The sequence below is a fragment of the Temnothorax longispinosus genome, chromosome 3 (assembly GCF_030848805.1).
Source record: "Temnothorax longispinosus isolate EJ_2023e chromosome 3, Tlon_JGU_v1, whole genome shotgun sequence".
NCBI lineage: Eukaryota > Metazoa > Arthropoda > Insecta > Hymenoptera > Formicidae > Temnothorax > Temnothorax longispinosus.
The window spans coordinates 20,918,104-20,942,231 of NC_092360.1; the positions used below are offsets into that span (position 1 = coordinate 20,918,104).

General features: G+C 28.8%; 2 protein-coding genes and 1 pseudogene across 2 annotated transcripts; 1 reads left to right on the forward strand and 2 right to left on the reverse strand.

Annotated features, from left to right (window-relative positions):
• Positions 1-358: 358 nt before the first annotated feature.
• On the forward strand, positions 359-4,167 carry LOC139810611 (uncharacterized). The gene is made up of 3 exons (XM_071774302.1): positions 359-576; positions 694-849; positions 924-4,167. Exons 1-3 carry the CDS (start codon positions 440-442, stop codon positions 2,248-2,250), a joined length of 1,620 nt encoding a protein of 539 aa, XP_071630403.1. The 5' UTR covers positions 359-439; the 3' UTR covers positions 2,251-4,167.
• Positions 2,622-4,149, reverse strand: LOC139810613 (uncharacterized). Its single transcript, XM_071774303.1, has 2 exons — positions 3,940-4,149; positions 2,622-3,863 (listed from the first exon to the last, which is right to left on the reverse strand). The coding sequence occupies exons 1-2, from the start codon at positions 4,147-4,149 to the stop codon at positions 2,622-2,624; spliced, it is 1,452 nt and encodes a 483-aa protein (XP_071630404.1).
• A 1,721-nt stretch (positions 4,168-5,888) lies between the features above and the next one.
• Positions 5,889-23,879, reverse strand: LOC139810142 (uncharacterized; annotated as a pseudogene).
• Between the last annotated feature and the right edge of the window lie 249 nt (positions 23,880-24,128).

Here is a 24,128-nt window from a genome sequence, read left to right on the forward strand (position 1 = left end):
ATAGTTTTTCGTTACCGATCTTTTTGGAAACCGGTTACAAAATTTTTCCAATTTTTCGGAAATTAATTGACCAAATCTTAAAAAAAATCTTAAAAATCTTAAAAAAAACGGCAACAAAAAATTAAGTGTATAATTTTTCGTTACCGTTTTTTTGGAAACCGGTTCAGAAATTTTTCAAATTTCTCGGGAAATATGAAATAAGGGTAGAATTTCCCGCGGATTGCCATAATGTGTATTTTTCGTTACCGATCTTTTTGGAAACCAGTTCAGAAATTTTTATAATTTCTCGGGAAATAATTGACCGAATCTGAAAGAATTATATTCGCTCTGTGCAGTCGGTTGGAGGGGATAGCTACGAGCTACGGAAGCGCTCCGGTGAGAGAATAGTGAACTCAGGGTGGAATATTTTCCTATTCAACTAGGCTTATTATTATTAAAAATGGGTCATCGTAGTTGTTGCGTCAGAAATTGTAAAAATAATGAACTGAAGAATACGTGTAAATTTTATAAATTCCCTACTGCCGACTATAAATTAGAGCAGCGAAAGAAATGGATTGCAGCTGTAAGGAAAATTAAGTAAGTACATAACCTTATTCGTCTGCTTTATACATAGGCTTCATAGCGTCTGCTCCAAAGCTTCTGCACGTAATGCTTTGTTTACATTAATTTATTAATTATGTAATGTAATTTTAGTTCTTATAAGTGGCAACCAAAGAAATCAGATGTAATATGCTCTGATCATTTTATTGGCAAAATAAAATCGAATGAAGAAGCAAGTCCTGGATATGTTCCCTCAGTATTCTGTGCTGAGAGAACAAGAAATATTCGTGAAGTTGCTGCAGTAAACAGGTACGAATTAAAGGGACAGATGAATATTTGTGTTGCAAATATGCAAAATATATTTACTATTCTTTTTTTTTCAGACATGCTCGATTCATGAAACGCAGATTTATAACTAAGCAAAAATTGCAAACTATGAGTACAAATCAAGATGAACCTGTGAAAGGAAATGTAATTGAACATGATATGATCAGTGATATGGATGTGCGTTATGAAGATTCAGTACTTGATAATGTCGAAGTGCAGTCGGAGAGTCCAAAGTATCTGGATAAAGAGACTGAAGCACATATTTTTATTGAGGCTAGCGAGCCAGAAAAATCATTTATGTGTAATAGATATATTACTAATGGTTCTAATTGTAAGTGTGACGCAGAAGTACAAACAGATATAGTAACAGTAAATCATCAAACCATAATATTAAATCCAAGGAAATTCAGAAATAAGAAATGTGGTACGACTCAACAGACTTTTGTAAATAGAGCAGTTGGACCTGACTATGAAAGTGTGCAAGATAACGATACAACTTGTTTAAGCTATGCATCAGTAAAAAAAGATGAACAGCTTCTGGATCTTGCTGGAGTGACACACAACAATTTTAAATTTTTGTTAAAAAGAATCCATGACGCAACTGGCAGTAATACTAAAATTTCAAAGGAAAATAGATTATTTATATTTTTAATAAAAATGAAGACAGGATTAACTTTTTCAGCAATCAGTGTGTTGTTTAATGTACATAGGACAACTGTGTCAAGAATATTTTTTTCAGTATTGGAAGAATTAGCAAAGACCACAGCTAATTTAGTTTTTTGGCCTGCAAAAGATGTCATTCAAGGAACGATGCCAGACTGCTTTTATCCGGAATATAAAGACACTCGAGTAATCATTGACTGTACTGAATTCAGGATTGAAGTACCAGCAAGTGTTGACAATCGTGTGTTTACCTACTCACATTATAAAAAAGGTTTTACTGCCAAACTGTTAATAGGTATAACACCCGGAGGCTTTATTAGTTTTAAATCGAAGGTCGCTGGTGGTAGAAAGAGTGATTCACAAATCACTATTGAATCCGGACTAATAGATTTGTTAGAAGATGGAGACACAGTTTTAGCCGATAAAGGATTTCCACAAATCACTCGTGTTCTCGATGAAAAAGGAAAGAAAGTAGTACTTGTTATGCCACCTTTTTTAGAAAAAAAAGGAGAATTTACAAAAGAAGAGACTCAAAATACCTACAACATAGCAAGAGTTCGTATCCATGTTGAAAGAATAATGCAGCGATTGAGAATATACCAAATTCTCAGCAAGATACCTGAAAATTTATTTAGTTCTATTGATGATATTGTCCATGTGTGCTGCGTGTTAGTAAATTTGCAGCCACCTATAATAGAAGAAAAGGACAATAACAAGTAAATAAAAATACTTGTATATAAATGAAATATTTATTTATACTGACTTTGTTAAGAAATAATTTTAACAACACTTTGCATTTTTAGTTTCTTATTAAAAAACAATCTTAAACTTTTGAGTTACGCAGGTACTTAAATGTACAACTTGTTAATAAATAAACACTTTGCATTTCTAGTCTCTTATTAAAAAACAATCTTAAACTTTTGAGTTACGCAGGTACTTAAACGTACAACTTGTTAATAAATAAACACTTTGCATTTTTAGTTTCTTATTAAAAAACAATCTTAGACGCAGGTACTTAAACGTACGCAGGTACTTTTGAGTTACGCAGGTACTTAAACGTACAACTTATACATATATAAAACTATATAAAACTACATACTATTGCTTATATCAAAACCATTGAAGCATCGCTTTGGCTGTTTGCTCTTTGTATTTGCACTTTTAACTGTTTTTTCAATCAATTTAACTAAATAATGCTGAAAATAAAAATCTTCACACATTGGAATCACTTTTTTTAAGAAATTTTCATTTCTTTGGACAGTTACACAACAGCAACCATTTTTTACAGGAGAGTAAATAAACAGATCACATTCCTTCATACCCGACACGTACATTTGAGTTTGGCATTGTGTATAATACTGAACTGATGTCTTCAAACGTACTTCATTTCCTTCAAAGACTAAGTATTTGACATTACACTTTTTATTTTCAAAGTCGACAACAGGCATTTTTTCACAGGTTATCGGACATTTGAATTCAACTATCTTCTTAACACATCCACTTATAGTAACTACACCGTCAAGGCTAGCACATAGCCATGGTTGTTTCTCACAGACTAGCAATCCAACTTTTTTTACATTTACTTTAAACATATTCTCGTATTCTGTCATTGCATCCACTTCATGTTTTATCCCATAACGAGTCCCAGGAGTATCAACTTTTTTTGACTCTAGCATTTCAGAAACTAGTTTCTCTATCGTCTTCTTATTTCTGATTTTGATACTATGGATATTCGTACTAGCAGACAGTCTGATGCTTCTAGCTTGAAACCATTTATCGCACTTTGACTGTTCTAAGGTGTCACAACATAATTGAACAATTTCCTTCCTTGTTAATAATATCGATGCACAGTAAAAATTTTTCGCATACTCTTGCACTTGCTGTTCCTTCATATATACCATACAATTATCACACAATGTAAAAAATGTATTCAAACAGGATGCACAATCTTCTTTTTGGAGATTCCTTTCAACTTCGGTTAACATAAAATCCATGAGGCTTTGTATCGCTTTTTGATTTTTATCTTTTTTGATCTCGAGCAAGATAGTTTTTAAAGGTGAAGGATCTGGTAACTCAGTCATATTCACTTCTACAGGTTTTACATTAAATTTGTTTGTAGGCGGAAACATATCACAAAAATATTTTCCCTTAGAATATTTTTCTTTTGTAAGTTGGTGCGTTGTGGGCTTTCCCCATTGCTGTTCAAAATCTGTCTTGCTCAAACTTTCTTCATTATTAATATAATGAATGAGAGCAGCTATATGTTTACATTTTCCGCTCTTGTTGTAAACACATGTGCATGAAACAAGAGTTACCTTACGATCAGCATCAATCTAGAAATATTTACATAAAATTGTTGATGTAATGTACATAGATTCATGTAATTAATAGAAATATTTTTAAAGTTACATTTAACTTTGTACGGTATGGTTGAGATGACACTGAAGTTTGTCTTATGACTTGAGCTTCAATAAGGTAACTTTGATTATTTCGCCTACATTCCTTAACATCGCAAACATGACCAGCATTAACTAGTTGCTTCCCTTTTGGAATAGTTTCCGGTTGAAAGAGTATTTCATGGGTAACTTTTTGAAATCCAGTTGTTATCACAATCTCCATTTTTTATCCATAACAAATACAGCAGTTGCTGCAACTTGGAATAGAAATCTGGAAAAATATATTTTTTTTTTCAATATAACGTATGAAAAAGTAACTTTATTGAATCTACATTTTTTGCTTTTTATTATTGACATTTTTTAAAGCAATATTTAATTAGCAGTAGTTATTATTTAGTGTTTTCTGATATAAAAAATAGGAGTTCCAGTAATTAAAGTGACATAAATACCGCTGTGCAATACCGCTGTTATATAGTCCTCCAATTATATAGTGTGGCGATTATCGCCATATGAACTGGCCGGCGAAACAGTCGAATTGAAAGTAATAACGAGGTCGAAAAATAGCGAAAGACGTTAGATAAGAAAAACATAAATACAGGCAACAATAAGCGGGAACGTTACAGGCATAACACAAACGATAACTAATAACATCAAAATAGTAACAATCATAGATTATGCGCGTATAGCAATTTTTACTTACCGAAATTATTAACAGTAAAATGTAAAAAAATACACTGCATCTATTGCACAAGAAGCTTTGGTAATAATCACACGTTAAAGTTGTTTTTTCTATTTTTTTTTGCAAACTGCCTGTAAACATATCTCGTTGTTTCCACTTTTATTTGCATGGCGATAGCGGTAGATGGCGCGACCTGAAACGCACGGAGCGAATATATAGGGGTAGAAAGAACTAAAGAATGTAATAGAATTAGAAAAATTGCTAACAAAAATGGGGTTTCCGATGATGCGTATAAAATTATATTAATTTTGGACGAGCCTTAACTACGCACTGTGATATCTAACGATATTAATATTTTGATCTCAGAAGATTGGACGAAGAAAATGGAAGATTACAAAAATTGTAATTATATAAATATTAATTAATAATTAATTGAGTTTTATTCTATCTTGCAAAACGTATATTTCGTGGGTGTAAAATAAAATTCCTTTTAATAATATTGATATTTTTTAATTAATAGTGAATAAATGTAATAAAATTAATCTATATATATAAAGGAAGATGTCCTGACTGACTGACTCACTCACTGACTCATCAACGCCCAGTCCAAACCCCTGAACCGAATTTTTACCAAAAGTATATGAAATAGGGGTAGAATTTTCCGGGGAGTGCCACTATGTGTATAGTTTTTTGTTACCGATTTTCTGGAAACCGGTTTTTCTAATTCTTCTAATTTTTCGGGAAATAATTAACCAAATCTCAAAAAATTATAGATCAAACAGGGGTAGAATTTCTCGAGGAGTACTATGAAGTGTATAATTTTTCGTTACCGATCTTTTGGAAGCCGGTATCGAAATTTTTTTAATCTTTCGGGAATTAATTGACCGAATCTGAAAGAATTGTATATGATGTAGGGGTAGAATTTTACGGCGAGCACCATAATGTGTACAGTTTTTGTTACCGATCTTTTTGGAAACCGATTTTTTTAATTCTTCTAATTTTTCGGGAAATAATTGATTAAATGTCAAAGAATTATACATGAAGTAGGGGTAGAATTTCCCGGGGAGTGCTATAAAGTGTACTATTTTGTATTACCGATCTTTTTGGAAACCGGTTCCGAATGACCGAATCTCAAAGAATTGTACATAAAGTAGGGGTTGAATTTTCCGGGGAGTGCTATCAAGTATATAATTTTTCGTTACCGATTTTTTTGGAAAGCGGTATCAGAAGTTTGACGAATTTTTCGGGAAATAATTAATCGAATTTTAAAGAATTGCGGTTATTTAGAGAGAGAGAGAGAGAGAGAGATAGATAGAGAGAGAGATTTCTATGTGATAACTTTTTATGGTTTTCTGTATGATAAATAATATTTGTTTCTGTGTTCTCAAAGGCGCATCGTACCATTGTATATTGCATCTTCAATGTTAAAAATGTTATTAGGTTGTACAAATGGTGACGTACGTGCTATTTTCTACTTGCGTTACTTACATCTTTTTGTAGATATCAGCGTCGTGATCGATAAATTTTTGGCCAGCGTAATTAGTTGAGAACATATAAATAAAATGGCAGAAGACAAATATGATACATCTTATTAAATCATCCATTGTGGTCGATGACATTATTACTTGGAAGAGCTGGCGAAAGAAGATGCTTATTGATAGATCAATTCATTCTCTTTATATTCGTACACTCTATTACTTTTGTTTTTATTTTTGGATAGAAAAAGTTGCGTTACCAGAAATAGATTCACGCTCGATGAAGTTACTCCAAGCAATATTAAAGCCAAATAAGGTATCGCAAAAGTTGATTTGACAATTTCGGAAAATCTTAAAAACATGCGAAATATATCATATTTATGAAATATTGTAAAAATTCTTACCTTCTCTCTTGTGATAAAACAATTTATAAAGAGCTAGACAAAGTAATTCATTTTTAATCCAAAGAAATGAGTCATCTATAAATGTGACTCTAAGAAAATTGAACTGTTTTATTGAAAATTAATATAAAACTATTTTACCGTAAAATTATTTTATATTTATAAGACAAATATGCAAAAATTGAGATAAAGCTACAAAAGTTAGGCAATAATTACATGTTACATTATTATTTATTCTGTAATATTAGATCTAGAAGAATAATTGAAAATAGACATTTTTATCTTTGGTATAATTATATATATAAAAATTTAATAATATATTTTTAACAAAATACAAAACATACATCAATATATGACTTCAATGTGTATATTATGATACTGACTCAATTGCTCTTCTGTGACCATTTACAGCAGTTACTATATTGTTGTGAAAGACATAATACTTTCCCACGAATGTATTCGGCGCACTTTTATCGATTATACGTTCCATGCGATAACTATAGAAACAAAAACGTAAACTAAAAGCAACACCGCCCATCTGGTGCGATTGAAAGGAAATGCGATATTTACCTAGTTATTTTAAACATTCCAAATGCGTGTATGGCAAGTGTTAAACAAAATGATTCAGTAGACAGGATTGTCATCGCAGCGACGATAAGTCCTACATCTAAATGAAATTGAATCGTGTGGTAATATTTCTCCTGATCGAGAAAATATTCAACTTGAAATAATAACTCGGTTTGTCGAGATTTATTTAATGGCATTATGATGTCAAGAAAGATTGGCACATACTGAATGCAGATAACCATGAGTATACATACATAAATCAAGACTGAAATTATCGAATAATAAAAATTAAATTTTTTAGTATAAAATATTTGATGCCATTATTGAGATATTGTGATTTTCATAAATGATTATATATATATTCAATAAAATTATGCTTGAGATTGAAATAAAAATATTAGTACATGAAAGATTAGTACATGATATATTCATTAACACGTTGAATGCCGTACTGGTCACGATGACCGACGCTGACCGGCGCTACCAAACTAAAAAAATGCATCAAACTCGTAAAAAATAACATTTGTAATTCTGTAAAAAAAATTAATATTAAATAAAATCTATAGTAATAAATTAAATGTAATACTAAGTATAGTAATTTTACATGATGCATTGCAATTATATTATAGAATATTTTATCGATATATGGATCTATACAATAGTAAAAATATGATTTACTGGAAAGGCAAGCGAATTAAGTCCGGCATTCAAAGTGTTAACTATATGAAAATATTCATTTACTTGCTAGACTTGTAGTGAATAGTCTCGCCGCTTTTGCATATCGATGGATTATTTTAAGCTCGTTATTATCTTTCAAAGCGTTCCAATCATTGTGAATTTGTTGCATTAATTCCTTTATCTGTTATTGATAATAGATGAGAATAAAAGAATAATATAATTTCTTATTGCAACGTCTTACATCAAAAAAAGAAAACTTCTTTCTTTTGTAATATATTCGTATTAAGTTAAAGATGTCTTAAAGTAAAAATCGAAATTTTTCTGCATTTATTAGTCGGTCAGATCTGAAATATATTTATCACTAAGGATGAGTTTCCAAAACTGTCTTCAACTGTAAATGTTCAATTCAGATTTTATTGAATCAAGTCCAAATTGAGTTCAATTGATAAATTATTTCGGATAATTTTTCATACTGGTTCTATTTTAGACTTTCTCTGAAGAAAAAAATTTTGAGAAAAGTAAATATGAATAACAAAGTTTCTATGTTTTCAATCAGTACACATCATTGTTATTTGTAAAAGCTTGTAATTCATAGTTCTCTTTCTTCTTAATTGTTTTCAAAATCAATTTAAATTTCTTGGCATTACGACATTGAGATATGACACAATAATCTATAAAAGTTATTAATAAATACTATTTCTATACTTACATTTTCTGTGACAAAATAAAAAGTGATATATTTTACAGTAAATAACATGAATGGCAAAGCGGATGATAAAACTCTTAAAACGAGATCCACATCATATTTCGTCGTAATCAATCTTAGTAACTAAAAATTATATATCTATTTAGGTATTTCATATATCTAAAGAATCTATCTAAAGGATGAAATATATTTAAATAAAACAATTTAAAAAAATTTACAGAGAAGATGTTACTTATTGATAATATATGTAATGTGTATAAAATTTAAAAATAATTTTGGCAAAATTTATATAAATAGAAATAAATACATAAATTATTATCCTACCTGAAAAAATGTTACTGATATTAGAATAAACGACGATACGACGCATTGGATTTGCCTCAACGTAATGTAGCGATGCGGCCATAAGCCAATAGTTGACAGAAAAATACGATTAAGTTTGTAGTAATGGTCACCGTTAAAGTCCATTTCTTACAGTACTAAAAATATCTCTGCTCTCCAAGTTTATGTAGTGCTTTGAGTTGCACATACTTCAATACAAATTCTAATGTATTTTTTCTTATAATTCTTTATAACGTATTACAAGAAAATATTTCACAAATGATGGTGTTATTTTAAAATTACTTATAATCGTCAGGTGAGAAAAAAATAGGCTCAATTTCTTTCTACAGCAAGCCTATAAGTTCGATTGTATAGATAAGTGGCAAATTATTAAAATGACTTGCAGGCGTTCAACTACATATTTTGTTCTCAGGAAGATAATATCGTAAATATTTTTTATTTTCCTTGCATTTTATTTCGGCGCAAGCGCAATTCGCTTGTAGCTTTAATCTATAGGGACGAGAGTTTAGTGTTGCGCAGACAGTCAACGGGACAGCACAATAGATAATAAACTGCTTGATAATGTTTTGATATCACAATATAAGCTGATAGTAATATGACTGAAATAAAACTGAATTAAAATTTAAAAGTAAATTTTGAAAATAGACTAAAAGAATTACGCTTGAAGATAGGTTCAAAAACAGGTAATTTAATTATTAAGTTATTATTACAGTTTGTGTTATTGTTATTAAATACAATATTTTATTTTAATAGAATTTATTTCGTTAGTAATCGGACACTAAAGTAGACACTAAACTTATTATAAACTAATATTGACAAACTTCTTGGAAAAAAATAAAAAATGAGTAATAATTAAATCATAAGTGGTCAAATTAGTAGTAATAATTAACGCAAAGGATTGCAAATGATTAATGGACTGCAAGTCTTTAAATAACAAATTAGAACTACACATTTATAATATTTTTTCTAATAAGTTTACATCTAATCAAAATATTTTAATTGCCTGTACTAAATTATCATTTGTGCATATGTATTTCTAACGAAAATATAATAAAAATTATTATAATAAAATAAGATGGCAAAAATAATTTAATTAAAAAATTAGAAAATATTTTTTAATATTAATTAGAGAGGATCTCATTCTTTTTCCAGGTTAGGCTGGATTTTGATAACATTTCTATTCATATAGAAATATAATTAGGCTACCAAACTCCAGCCCGACCGAAAATAATATCTTCTTTGTCGTAAGATTTATCGCTTCTGTTTCATTTATTATTATTTTTTCAAAATTAAATAATTTCTCATTTTATTAACTTTATTGCTTATTATATTAGGTACTTATGGTATCTCAATTTTTACAAAATATTAATAAAACAGATTTGTGTAGTTTTGGCCACATAATTACACAGAGTAAAGAACCATAAAGTAAGAAACCGACATACTTAAACTCTAAAACAAAAAATATTTTTTATGTAACTAATCGACACGATATGATTAACGAATGATTAACGGATATATTCCATCAATTTAGTAAAATTTCTTACTGTGGCTAAACCTTCCAAACAGGGATCAAACATACCACCGGCGTCAACTTTGTAACATTTTGTAGTCTTTTGCATTAAAAAAAGTATCAATTTTTGTGTTTTTAACGGAGTATTGTACCATTCCGTATTACATCTATATAATTGCAAGCAAAATACTAAATAGTACATGTTACAACAATGATTACAATAATGTGTACAACTCAAGAAGTAATAAAATATTATGAAAATATATAATTGCAATCGTATAACTTACATCGTACGATAGAAATGCGTATCACCATTTATAAATTCTTGCCCAGCATAATTAGCTAGTATTAAGAGCGGCCAGTAAAAAGATAGATTTAATAATTTCCAAAACGTCTCTTTCCGCCATTATTATCTTAGATAGCTACAACCAACAGCGTGCCATTTATATGAAAAAAGCCGATATTTTTAAATATATAATAATAGATTCTTTCAGGAAATTTGTAAAAAATTACAACTAAATAAAATGCTATACGTTAGATATTACATACTCACATTAAATAAATTGATGCTCGCCGAACACACACCCAACACAAATAAGATTAAATATGCTCGTCCAAAACTTTCTTTCAATAATTCAGAAAATCTTGTAGAATGAAATATTTTATGTTATTATATTCCTTCAACAGATCAGTTAAGGCTCCTGGGCTCTTTCCCGGCATCTTATGAGATGTGACGTCAGAAGCGAGAAATGTTGAGAATTGACACGTTGAGAATTCTTGCGTAGTATTTCCAAATAAAAAGATATTTTCTTAAAATTATACACTACATATCACTTCAGCACACTTCGAAAATACTCCGAGTTGAAGTTAAGTCTACCCCTTTCCCTTGACAGTTAATAAACAGCCGTATATGAATGTGATACGATGCAGGCTGCTTGTGCGCAGGCACATAACTAGATTTCGTATTACATTCGTTTTAACTCAACTCGGAATATTTTCGAAGTGTGCTGAAGTGATATGTAGTGTTATTTTGAGCAAATATCTTTTTATTTGGAAATACTACGCAAGAATTTTCAACGTGTCATTTCTCGCTTCTGACATCACATTCCAACATGGCCGCGACGAGTACCCAGGAGCCTTAAATGCATAATGTTTTAAAATATTATTTTAAGATATAGTTTAAAATATAAGTTTAATTTCACGCATGCACAATTATTTACATTGCAGTTTGAAATGAATATTGTACTGATCAATATATATATATATATCCGTAATTACGATATAAACAGTCACTTTTGAACTCTCGCCAATACTATTTATGAGGCAATTTTAATTTAATGACTTATGGTACTAACTCGATCGCTCTTCTATGAAAATCCACCGCAGCGATTATTCTATTATGAAAAATGGCACATTTTTTAGTCACACACATATGCGGATTAATTCCGCTTGATATGTGTTTCATACGATAACTAGAAAGACTCAGATGTTAAATTAATGTATATAAAATTTATATATATATATATATATATATATATATATATATACATAAATATATATATACATACAATAAAAAGTAATATACCTACCATGAATTCAATAAACTAAAATTATATTACCATTATTGACAGCATTTTAGAACTATCTTTACAAATATTATTAATTATTATATATATTGCAAATACTTTAATAATAAATACAAATAAAATAAAAGCTATGTTGATACAATTAATCCCTTCACAGTTAATAAATAAAATCTTTTATAAATGATTATTATTAGTCATAACAGTAATAAAATATTATATAGTAGCAAAAACAGAAAGAAACATTAATTAAAATACTGAATAAAGAAATATAATATTAATTTAAATAATTTAATCATAAAATCAATAGAATTGTGAGTAAAGTAAAGAAACAAAAGTAAAACATGTAAAAAAAAGACAATGCATTTACCTAGCAACTTTAAATAAACCGAAAGCATGTAATGCGTTTGTTAATGAAAACGCTTCGGTAGCTATTATACAAATCGTTGCAGCAAGCAGTCCAATAATTATATGTATTGTTATGATATAAAAATATTTCTCCTGGTCAATAAAATATTCCGCAGCGAATAGAAGTTTGCGCGGACGAGATATATTTAAAGGTGTTATAATATCGAGAAAGATTGAAATATATTGAGTAAAAAAGCATATTGTCCATAAGCTACACACAAATACTGAAATGGTCAAAGTATCATTAATTTTTTCATTTGTATAATATTATATCATAATAAAATTGCCGCATTCAATTAATTCTTTATATTACACTATCTTTATATAAATGTCCTAATTGTTTGTTATGTCAGTTATTAAATTTAATTAACTTAAACTTAATAAACTTAATAAAATTAATTGAATTCTGCATTTGTAATTGAATGTACAATAGGATACTTTATAATTCTTACAATATTAGAATATATCTTACAATTAGAAATGGGACAATCAGTTATTATAATATAGGATATTTTATCGAGTTCACAATTACTTTTATCAATTAATTTTTTGATTAATAACTTAGCATATTCTTGTTCAAAATTAATTTGGCATTTATTCGTTATATGGGCGCCACGTCCAATTTTCTTCTACTTGCGTACAGTAATTATTTTTAATATAAAAATAGTTCCATATGGGGAGGGGTGCGGAATTGAGGAAAGCTGAAGGAGATGGACAGAAGGGTGCCGGATGGAAGACGAAGGAAAAAGAAATGAGATGTGAGGTCGCTATGGCACGGACGGGTCAAGTCGGGTCTAATTTGTAAAGGGTTGGGTATACGTCCCTTCAAAACGCCATATGTATGGACAAGATGATGTGCTGGAAGGAGATTGTACAGGGTTGTGTACGCCCCTAAGGTAAAAAAACGCCCTTTGAGACCCCTTTGGCGTAAATAAAGTACCATTATTATCTATCTATCTATCTAGTTCCATATGGGTTTTTAATTTTCTATGTGGAACGATTCGAAACGTTTTCCGCTCTCACACCGCCCAATGCTTGCATTGCAAAACGAGATCTATTATTGTATACGATTCCACGCAGATTGTACAATGATAGACCTCGTGTCGCACTGCAAGCACTGGGCAATGTAAAGTAAACCACGCTTCATGTAGAAAGTTGAAAACCCATGCATGTGGAATCATCTAATGTAATGAATTGTATACGAAATGAAACTAAAATCATGACCTCAATAACACAGATCAAGGCCGTTTGAGCTGATTCATTCCAATTAGAAGTGGTATTCGTATAATAAATAAGTACCATTAGTTTCTCGAATTGAAAATTGTGCAAAATAATGTCCCATGTTTAGGCAATTCAATAATTTTTATTCAATAACTTTGCAAAATTCGTTATAATCAACTAATTCTGTCAAAAGTTACTAAATAAATATTAATTTCCATATTTACTTAATAATAGTATCGTCAATAATTTTCCGTTCATTCCATGTTTACATATAATCTCGATTTCTCGATTATCTTTCAAAGCATCCCAATTATTTCGGACACGTTCCCGGAATTCCTTAATCTACTAGTAAATGAATATTATTGTTGTATATATGGTAAGTTTTATTTTCAATTAATTGTGTGTGCTCTTGAACTTACATTTTCGTAAACAGCATAAAATGAAATATACTTTATAGAGCATATTATAAAAACCATATTATAAGATAATACCTTTAAAAGAAGATCAGAACCTCGATCAGAACTGTATTCTGAGACAAATAATTTCATCCACTAAAATGATTATAGTAAGCAATAAAATCCTGAGATTATTTGAAATTATAACACATTATTACAACACATAATACAAAATTATAACACATAATATAGAACAGACTATCATTATAACACCGAGAGTTATACAAGAGAAACATAAGCTAAAAAAGAAATTTATAGGTTTATATTAGCAGAATATTACTGCATTAAAATACACATAGAGATTTCTACATTGTAGAATTGTAGATAGATTACAACAAAAATATGTGATAGAAATACCTGAGTACCAACAACTGACATAATTATTGATAGTGATAATATGAGACGTTAGACAGTAAAAATATGTAACATTAAAGTAAGTTAACATGCGATTTATAACTACGTATATAGGGATTTATTGAAATTGTTTTACATGATTTTTGTACAGTCCATGAGCTAATAAATGCTTCAAACATTATATTATCAAATTATTTTTTCGTTTTTAATAATAATTATTCATGTTCATGTTTACAAACATTCTTAGTTACAAAATCCAAAAATGTACCAAAAAGATACAAAAAAAGAAAGGTAAAGAAGTACAAAGAATAATACAAAGATACTGAAGACTGATTTAATATAATTATTAAGACAAAATGTATTAAAAATACCGTTAATCCGAATTATATCAATTTGAGTTTAGGTCGAATCGTCAAATAAAATATTATTTAACATTCTTTGATAAGAAAACAATTGAGTTATTTATAGCGTGTTGAATGTTGTACAAGCAAAATGTGTTAAAAGAAATAATTAAGAATATATTATGTCACACGTGCATGGAAAGTGACCCATTACGCATGCGACGCGCGCGTGATAGGCCACTTTCCACGCACTTGCAACGTAAAATAAGGTATGCAACACGTGCGTGAAGTTGAAAATTCCTGGGTGCGGTGACCGCACTCGCCTTCGGCTCGTGCGTCAACTCCGCACCCGTGAATTTTCATCTTCCAGCACTTGTTGCACAAATAACTATTATAATACTTGATTTCAGTTACTTTATATCAGTAGTAAGAAAAGCATACCTAGTGAGCGTCAATACAAAAATCGGGTTGAAAGTTGTATATGATGCCCGCGCGTCACTAGCTATTTTATATTGTTGAACATTTTTTAAAAGTGATAAGAAACTGATAAATCATAAATAATCAAACCACAAAGACAAGTTTATGGCTTACACTTTTAAATAATAAATAATGAATGTTATATTACAATAATGTATTATATAATAGTAGTTTTTTTTATAAATATATCTATATACTCGCGTAATTTTGCAATTTTAATGAATTATTACTTACATTAAGAAGACAGTTGCACGTAATAGGTATTACTACAATAAACTGAAATAGTAAAATAAATTAATTAAGAAAATCAGGAAACATCTTTTTACATCTAAATTTCATTTGTTAATTTATTAATTGTATTGCTAATTATACACGGAGAAAATTTTATAGTAAATATTACTATGGTGTCGCACTAGCTGCGGACCATCGAGGAATTTCAAGGTAAAATACTATAATTATTGTTTTAAAAACGATTAAATAACGTAATTTTTACCATAAACATAGTAATTTAACTTAAAATTCCTCGATGGTCCGCAGCTAGTGCGACACCATAGTAATATTTACTATAAAATTTTCTCCGTGTATTACTTGTGTTAATACCTATTTCTCCGGAAATAATAACAAAAAAGCTTTTCATAGTTTTGGACATTATGATTCTATAGAACGAAGAACCATGAAATAAGAAATTATCACACTCAAACCCTAAAACAGAATATTTTCTAAGCTAATTTACGTGATAATTGATTAATATGTAAGATATAAGTATATGTGTGTGTGTATATATTTATACATACACGCACACACAAAAGTACGCACGTACGCACGCACGCACGTACGTACGCACACGCGCAAGCGCACGCACACGCACACGCACGCACGCACGCATTAATTTAATAAGATTTCTTACTGCGGCAAAACTTTCTAAACAGGGACTAAACATGCCACCAGCATCAACCCTGTAACATTTTGTAGTCTTTTGTATTAAAAAGAATATCAATTTTTGTGTTTTCAACGGGGCATTGTACCATTTCGTATCGCATCTATGTAGTTACAAATCAAATATTAAATATCGTATAATTACAATAATAATATATACATATATTGCTTGACATAAGAGGCGATATAAAATATTATGAAAAAATATAGTATTAGATAGTGCAATCATGTAACTTACATCGTACGATAGACATGCGTATCACAATTAATAAATTCTTGCCCAGCATAACTGCCTAGAGCGAAATATACAACATGCAAGACTAACATGATGACAGATTTAATAATTTCTAAAATATCTTTTTCCATCACTATTCGAGATAGCTACAAGCAACAGCGCACTATTCATATAAAAAAAGCTGATGTTTTTAAATATATTACGTATTTTTTGGATATTTGTAAAACCATAATAAAATAAAATGTTATTCTTTATATGTAACATTACTCACGTTAAATAAATTGATGCTTGTCGAAAACACACCGATCACAAATAAGCATAAATATGTTCGTCCAAAACTTACTTTCAGTAATTCAGAAAATCTTATAGAATAAAACGTTTTATGTTATTATTCTTTCAACAGATCAGTTAAAATGCATAAATTTTTTAAAAGATTATTTTAAAATTTAGTTTAAAATAATTTTGTTTTTATGTATGTGAAATCATATTCAGACTACAATTTCAAATAAATATTGTATTGATCGATATATCACACTTCTAGAAGAATACTGTCACAAACTCGCGATATGAATAATAATCATTTTTAAACTCTTAACATCTTCATAATTTAATAACTCATAGTTTAAAATACTAACTCGATCGCTCTTCTATGGAAGTCCACCGCAGCGATTATTCTGTTACGAGATATGGCATATTTTTTAGTTACACACATCTCTCTCTGCAGATTAATTCCGCTTAATATATTCTTCATACGATAACTTAAAAAGAAAGATTCAAGTGTTAAATGTTAAATAAATAGTATAGGAATTTAATGTACGTGTTAAAATTGTAAATGTATTTATTAATATAAAATATGTAGATAATTAATGAAAATATATAATTATTAATAATACTCTGAAGATATTGGATCCTATTAAATGTTAATTGCACATTATAAATGTATGTAAATAATAGAAACAAATGGAATAAGATTTTAAATAAAAATTCAAATTTAACAGACGATTAATCTAATCTCTAATCTAAGCAAATAAATACAACAAAAATACAATGTATTTTAGATAAATATCATCATCATAAAAAATATGCTATCTATTTGAGCAAAAAAAGGAAAAAATATTAATTAAAAAAGTACAGTGTACATAGGTATAGTGTACATAGGTATAGTGTACATAGGTATAGTGTACATAGGTATAGTGTAAAGTATAATGTACAGTGTAAATAAATTTAAAAATACGGATAAATTGAAGAAACAAAATTTTATTAAAAAACTGATAAGAGCAACAAAAAGAGAAGAGAATACTAATTAAAAAATACAGCTATTAAATTTAATAAAATAACAAATAAATAAAAGAAACAAAATTATTTTAAAAATAAAACTAATACGAGGTAAGTAATTTACCTAGCTATTTTAAATAATCCGAAAGCGTGTAATGCGTTTGCTAATGAGAACGATTCAGTAGCTATACCACTGGTCGCTAAAAAAAGCACTCCAATAGACATATGTATTGTTATAACATAAAAGTATTTCTGCTGATCAATAAGATATTCCACTGGAAGTACGAGTTCGCGCGGACGAGATTCATTCAAAGGTATTGCAACATCGAGCAAGGTTGAGATATGTTGTAAAAAGATGAGGAAGAAAATTGTGGTATAAACCAGTACTGAAATGAGTAAAGTATCATTAATATAATTACGTAATATCTTCTTTTATATAAATAAATTTTAGAATTATTTGTTATATCAGTTATATATACTATAAATATAATAAAAATAAATTTAATGATTAAAATTAAAATCTGTATTTTATATTTAATACGAATAATACGTAATCTCTGTCTTAGAAACGAGAAAATCGTTGTTTACATGTAAGACATGTAAGACATATTGTCGGATGAACCATATGAAAGATGTGTGTGTATATTGTACTAGATTTTTCGCCCGCGCGAAGCGCGGGCTCAAAATCTATTCTCCTCTCCCCAAACTCACTCATTAATTAGGAGCACCAACAGAACCCCATAAAACCCAATTTTCAACCCGCAAATAGCCATTTCCATAAAATTAGTAATCTTTTGGTACCAATTTCATCGAAATCATCAACAAAAAATTAGAAAAATTTTGGCACTGGTTTCAAGAAAATTGATCCATTAATACAAAATTATCCATTAATGAAAAGTTAAACTTATCCTCCAAAAATTAAAACAAAATTTGGTACTGGTTTCAAGAAAATGGGTTAATTAATACTTATTATTTCTCGAAATTTGAATAATTTCCAAACTGGTTTCCAAAAAATCGGTAACGAAAATTTATCCATAAAAAAATTCAGTTTGATACCTCAAAGTTTGCGGAAATTGGAACAATCACGTACACTTTTTTTAAACAGATATCGGCAACCCTTTTAATATTAACAATTTTTCTAATTTTATTACATTCTTTAGTTCTTTCTATCCCTATTTCATATATAATTGTTTAAAATTTGAACAATTATTTTCCAAAAAATTCGAAAAATTTTGGAACCGGCGGTTTCCAAAAAATCGGTAACAAAAAATTATACACTTTATGGCAATCCCCGAAAAATTCTACTCCTACTTCATATATAATTCTTTGAGATTCCGTCAATTATTTCGCGTAAGAATTAAAAAAATTAGAAAAAAACCGGTTTCCAGAAGATCGGTAACGAAAAACTATACACTCTATAGCACTCCCCGGAAAATTCTACTTTTATTTTATATGGTTCTAATACAAATTCGGTCCAATAGTTTTTAAGTTAAAAACGTTCAAACATACACCACACTTGTAAAAATTAAAAAAATTAAAAAAATGGGTTTCCAGAAAATAGATAACAAAAAACTATACACTCTATAGCACTCGCCGGAAAATTCTATCCCTATTTTATATGGTTCTAATATAAATTCGATCCAATAGTCTTTAAGTTAATAACGTTTTTTTTTTTATTTTTCTAATTCTTACGGGTGTGTGGTGTATGTTTGAACGTTTTTAACTTAAAAACTATTGGACCGAATTTGTATTAAAACCATATAAAATAGGGGTAGAATTTTCTGGGGAGTGCTATAGAGTGTATAGTTTTTCGTTATCTATTTTTTGAAAACCGATTTTTTAAATTCTTTTACCCGTAAAAATTAAAAAAATTAAAAAAAATCGGTTTCCAGAAAATCGGTAACGAAAAAATACACACTCTATAGCACTTCCCGGAAAATTTTAGCCCTATTTCATGTACTTGTGGTAAAAATTCGGTTTAATAGTTTTCAAGTTATTAACGTTCAAACATACACCACCCGTAAGGGTGTCTCATCTATACTATTCATATACTATTCATACTATACAATCTATACTATTTTATATAATAGTATAGATATATATAATACACGTATATATACACACGTTAGACATGCAATCGCTTTGTGATTGTAAATAGTGAATTGCATTTATAAACATTTTGAGCTGTATCTCAGTAACAGTGGATTTGCGGATATATGTTGATATAAACTTTTTTTCATGTTTTGGTGTGGGGAGCTTGCCCCCCAAATTTGTCCCCTTATTTTAATTATTTTAATTACACCTTGTATGTATAGGTATATGAGAAACATTACATATATATATTTCTTTTATATGTATATATCTATGTAATATGTATAATAAGTATATATATATATATATATATACATGAGAAACATTACATATATATATTTCTTTTATATGTATATATCTATGTAATATGTATAATAAGTATATATATATATATATATATACATATACACTATACATTTTTCATTAATGAATTTTTCAAGCAATTTAAAGCCAGTGTTGCTTTAATGAAAACATAAATTATCATTTGTTGTAGATTTAATATCTATATATTGAGCAACAAATACATTTTTAATTAATTCCAACTTTCTTTCAGATGTAGAAATTTATATGTTCACACACATATCAGCACAATATAAAGGTAAAATTATAAAGAATGATTTTCTTATTTTTAGATTACGTTTTAATAATTTAGCATCAATAATCATAAACAATTGTTTTATCGTAAGCTATAGTATTCATATATTTAGTATTTACTTATTATAAATATTGTAAATAATTTTCCGAGACTTCCCTGTTTATTTATTATCTCGATTTCTCGATTATCTTTCAAAGCATCCCAGTTATTTCGAACTCGTTCCCGGAATTCTTTAATCTATACTAATAAGTATAGTAAGTATTATTGTTATATAATATTCCATTAAATTAAATTGGTGTTGGACTTACATTTTTTAAGACGGCATAAAATGTTACATATTTTATAGAACATATTAAGAAAATAATGTGATAAGAAAGTACATCTAGTAAAAGATCAAAGCTATATTCTGAGACAAATAATTTTAGCGGCTGAAAAGATTATGGTACATAATGACTGAAATAATATGATATTACAAAGTATAATATAAGAAAAAACACAATATAAATACTAAAATATTTGATAACATAAAAAAATGTTATATACGTACATTCATATCAGTATATTACTATAGTAAAATATTATATGAGAGGGGACTTATAGATATGTCATAAAATTGTCTAATTAAAAATGCAAATTAAATAATTATACAGATACCTGAGTACTTGTAAACGATATCATTATTAATAAAGATAATATAAAACGAAAATATCTGATTTTGAAATCATCATATGGCCAAAGACCAATTGTTGATAGCAAAATTCGATTCAGTTTATAATATCGCTCTTCAGGAAACTCCATTTCAGACGACAGTTCAAACATTACTGTGAGCATATAGACAGTACTGTCCATAAAAACTTTTCTCTCTCTTACATCAATTTTTATAATTACTTTTTTTCGTTTCTTGGCACTTTTTGTAACGCGCGCCTACTGTATGTGTTATTCAGATAGAAGATATATATTTAAAGTTAAAAATTCTTAAAATGCGCTTATGTGTATCTATGCAAATGGAGATAAGATAATAAGAAGAAGCAAGAAAATGCGCAACTCTAGAGAGCGACTATAATCTACTTATAGACATGCCTATTAAGGATAATGATGATAAGTAATAAACAGTAAATTGTCATAATTTTTTATGCGATAGATATGAATATTTTCTGTATTTCTTGTTTCTTAGGCGCAAGCGCAACACACAATGTACTATTGCTTTAGCGAAGCAGATAGGGAAAGATGTACTGTGATACTTGGGTTGAAGTATCCCGTGTTTGTGAATTATCTTACAATTAGATCGAATAATTTGTAACGTAAAATTTGTTACAGTGTCATCACCGGATTCTTCAGATCTCATTATCAGTACAATTGTAAAACAAAAGTATCAAAATTATAATCAATAAGATGGAAGCTTGCAATATACAAAATGTCAAGTTTTTTAAAATTTTACTTCTTCTTTATGAATGTATATCAATATAATATACATTTTTATAAAATTCTTTTATTAGTATACATTTTTTAAATAATGATATGTCAGGTTGATATTGATTAATTTGTACTTTTCGTGGTATTTTTGGTATTATCGTTGAACAGTGTAGAAAGGGCGCTATCTCTCTCTCTCTCTCTTTCTCTCTCTCTCTCTCTCTCTCTCTCTCTCTCTCTTTTTCTTCCCTAACATTAAACCGAATGCGCATACATAACCAAATACTCTAATTATTTTATAATTATAAACACGTGACAATATTAATGTTATGAGCACAATACATTTACATGCTTTTTATATAATATTATATGTATATACACAGGGAGTGGGGCAATTTAAAGTATTACAAGCTATTATCTCTGAAAGTATTAGTTCATTGGAAAAATGTACGTTTCAGATAAAAGTTGGAGGGTTCAAAGGGGGTCAATAGACGATTGTCCCTACTGGACCCAACACGGACCCCCCAGACCCAAAACCTAATAAAATCGTCTATTGACCCTCTTTGAACCCTCCAACTTTTATCTAAAACATTTTTCCAATAAACTAATACTTTCAGAGATAACAGCTTGTAACACTTTGAATGCCCCATCCAGCATCCTGTATACATATACATACATATATATTATATATATTTTATGTACATTATTTTTCTATTCAATATTTGTTACAATAATTTACCTATTACTGAAAATACTAACTGCTAATTTTTATACCTAAAATAGTTATGTAATGAATCGTCCCAAATTTGCATATTTTCGAATTATTTCGAGTTCATCCATATCTTTCAAAGTATTCCAATCATTTTGGACCCATTCCATGGCCTCTTTATCTAATGATTATAGATTGATTTTTACCAATCATGAAACAAGGAATGAGGAATGAAAAAGTACTTAGTATAAGTATTATACCATGTCGTCTTGCGTTGTAATTATCTTCGTAATTTATACTTTTTTAAAGAAGCATAAGACAATGATTGAATAAAATCTATATGTCAAATAAGGGGCTATTGTGGCATAAGTTGATAAAAATCATGGATTTTTCGAAGAAGTATATGACTAAATGAAAAGTTTAACTGTAATTGTAAAGAACCTTGTAAGAAATAGATAAATCGATTTTAATTAAGGCATTTTCAATGCATATATACATATATTTTAGCATTTCGAGAAAGAAACATATGTATATATTCGATTTATCCTGATATATCGATATATCGATATATCGATACATGTATATATCGATACATTTATCCTGATCGTGCGATATTACGACGATATATGGAAACATAAAGCTAGATAATATCAATCATTTTAACTCATTGTTTAAATATTCTCAGGTAGCAGAGTGACGTCAAATGACGTATTAATAACGTCTTAATGACGTCTCTAACGTCAATAAAACGTCATTAAGACGTCTTTACACGTCATCTTGCTACCTGGGTTGTTTCATCATACGGCCACAAACCAACTAATAACAAAAGCATGCGATTGAGGATGTAATGCTTCCATTGAAATCCATTTTCGACAACGGCCGAAACTGTTCTGAGGGAAAATGTGAAAAGAGATATAAATAGAAAACTGCACAATAAATTCTCTAATATTACGGTTTACAGTTTCCTTTTTTTCAATTTTTCGTGCAAACTGCAGTTATTTTTTTTCAGAACGTTTAGGTATATGCGCATTATCATTTATAGCATTTCATTCGATTGGAATTCTACACTTTCATTCGGATAGTTCAGACAGTTCGTTTCATACTTTGCTATAATCATAACAATATAGAGGATATAAAACGGTATACTGTAATATTTATAAACTTAGTACGTTCTCGTTAAAGTATCATCCTTAACTTTATTAGTCTACTATTGGTAAAAATAGAATTCACATATATCAGGGTATAAATAAATTAGGAACAGATTAATGCTTATGCCCTTAATCTCTACAGGACCGGACTCTTTTTTGGACGATCTTTTTAGTTTTAGTGCTAGAACATTTTTGTCCTTGTCAGTGAGTTAAACTACGAAAAAGACGGCGCCACTCCAACGCCTAATATTAGGCTTCCGGTCCCGAAGAGAGAGGTTAATATATAGATAAATAGAATACTGATAAGTAAAATTAAGTAATGTTTTTGTCTAAAAGATTTATAATTTGATAAAGTAATGTACATTTATCAATCAATATTTAATTATAAAAAGATCAAAATTATTAGCACATATTACGGACAATGTTAAACAAATATTATAAAGTTAATAATATTATAATTGTATTATTTTTACTATTAGTCGTAGATAAATAAAAAAAAATAGATCATTATAAATCATTATAAATTTTAATCAATTAACAATAATATAATACAAATAAGTAAGAAAAATGAAGATAATTGATATGGAATTAATTATTTATTATTAA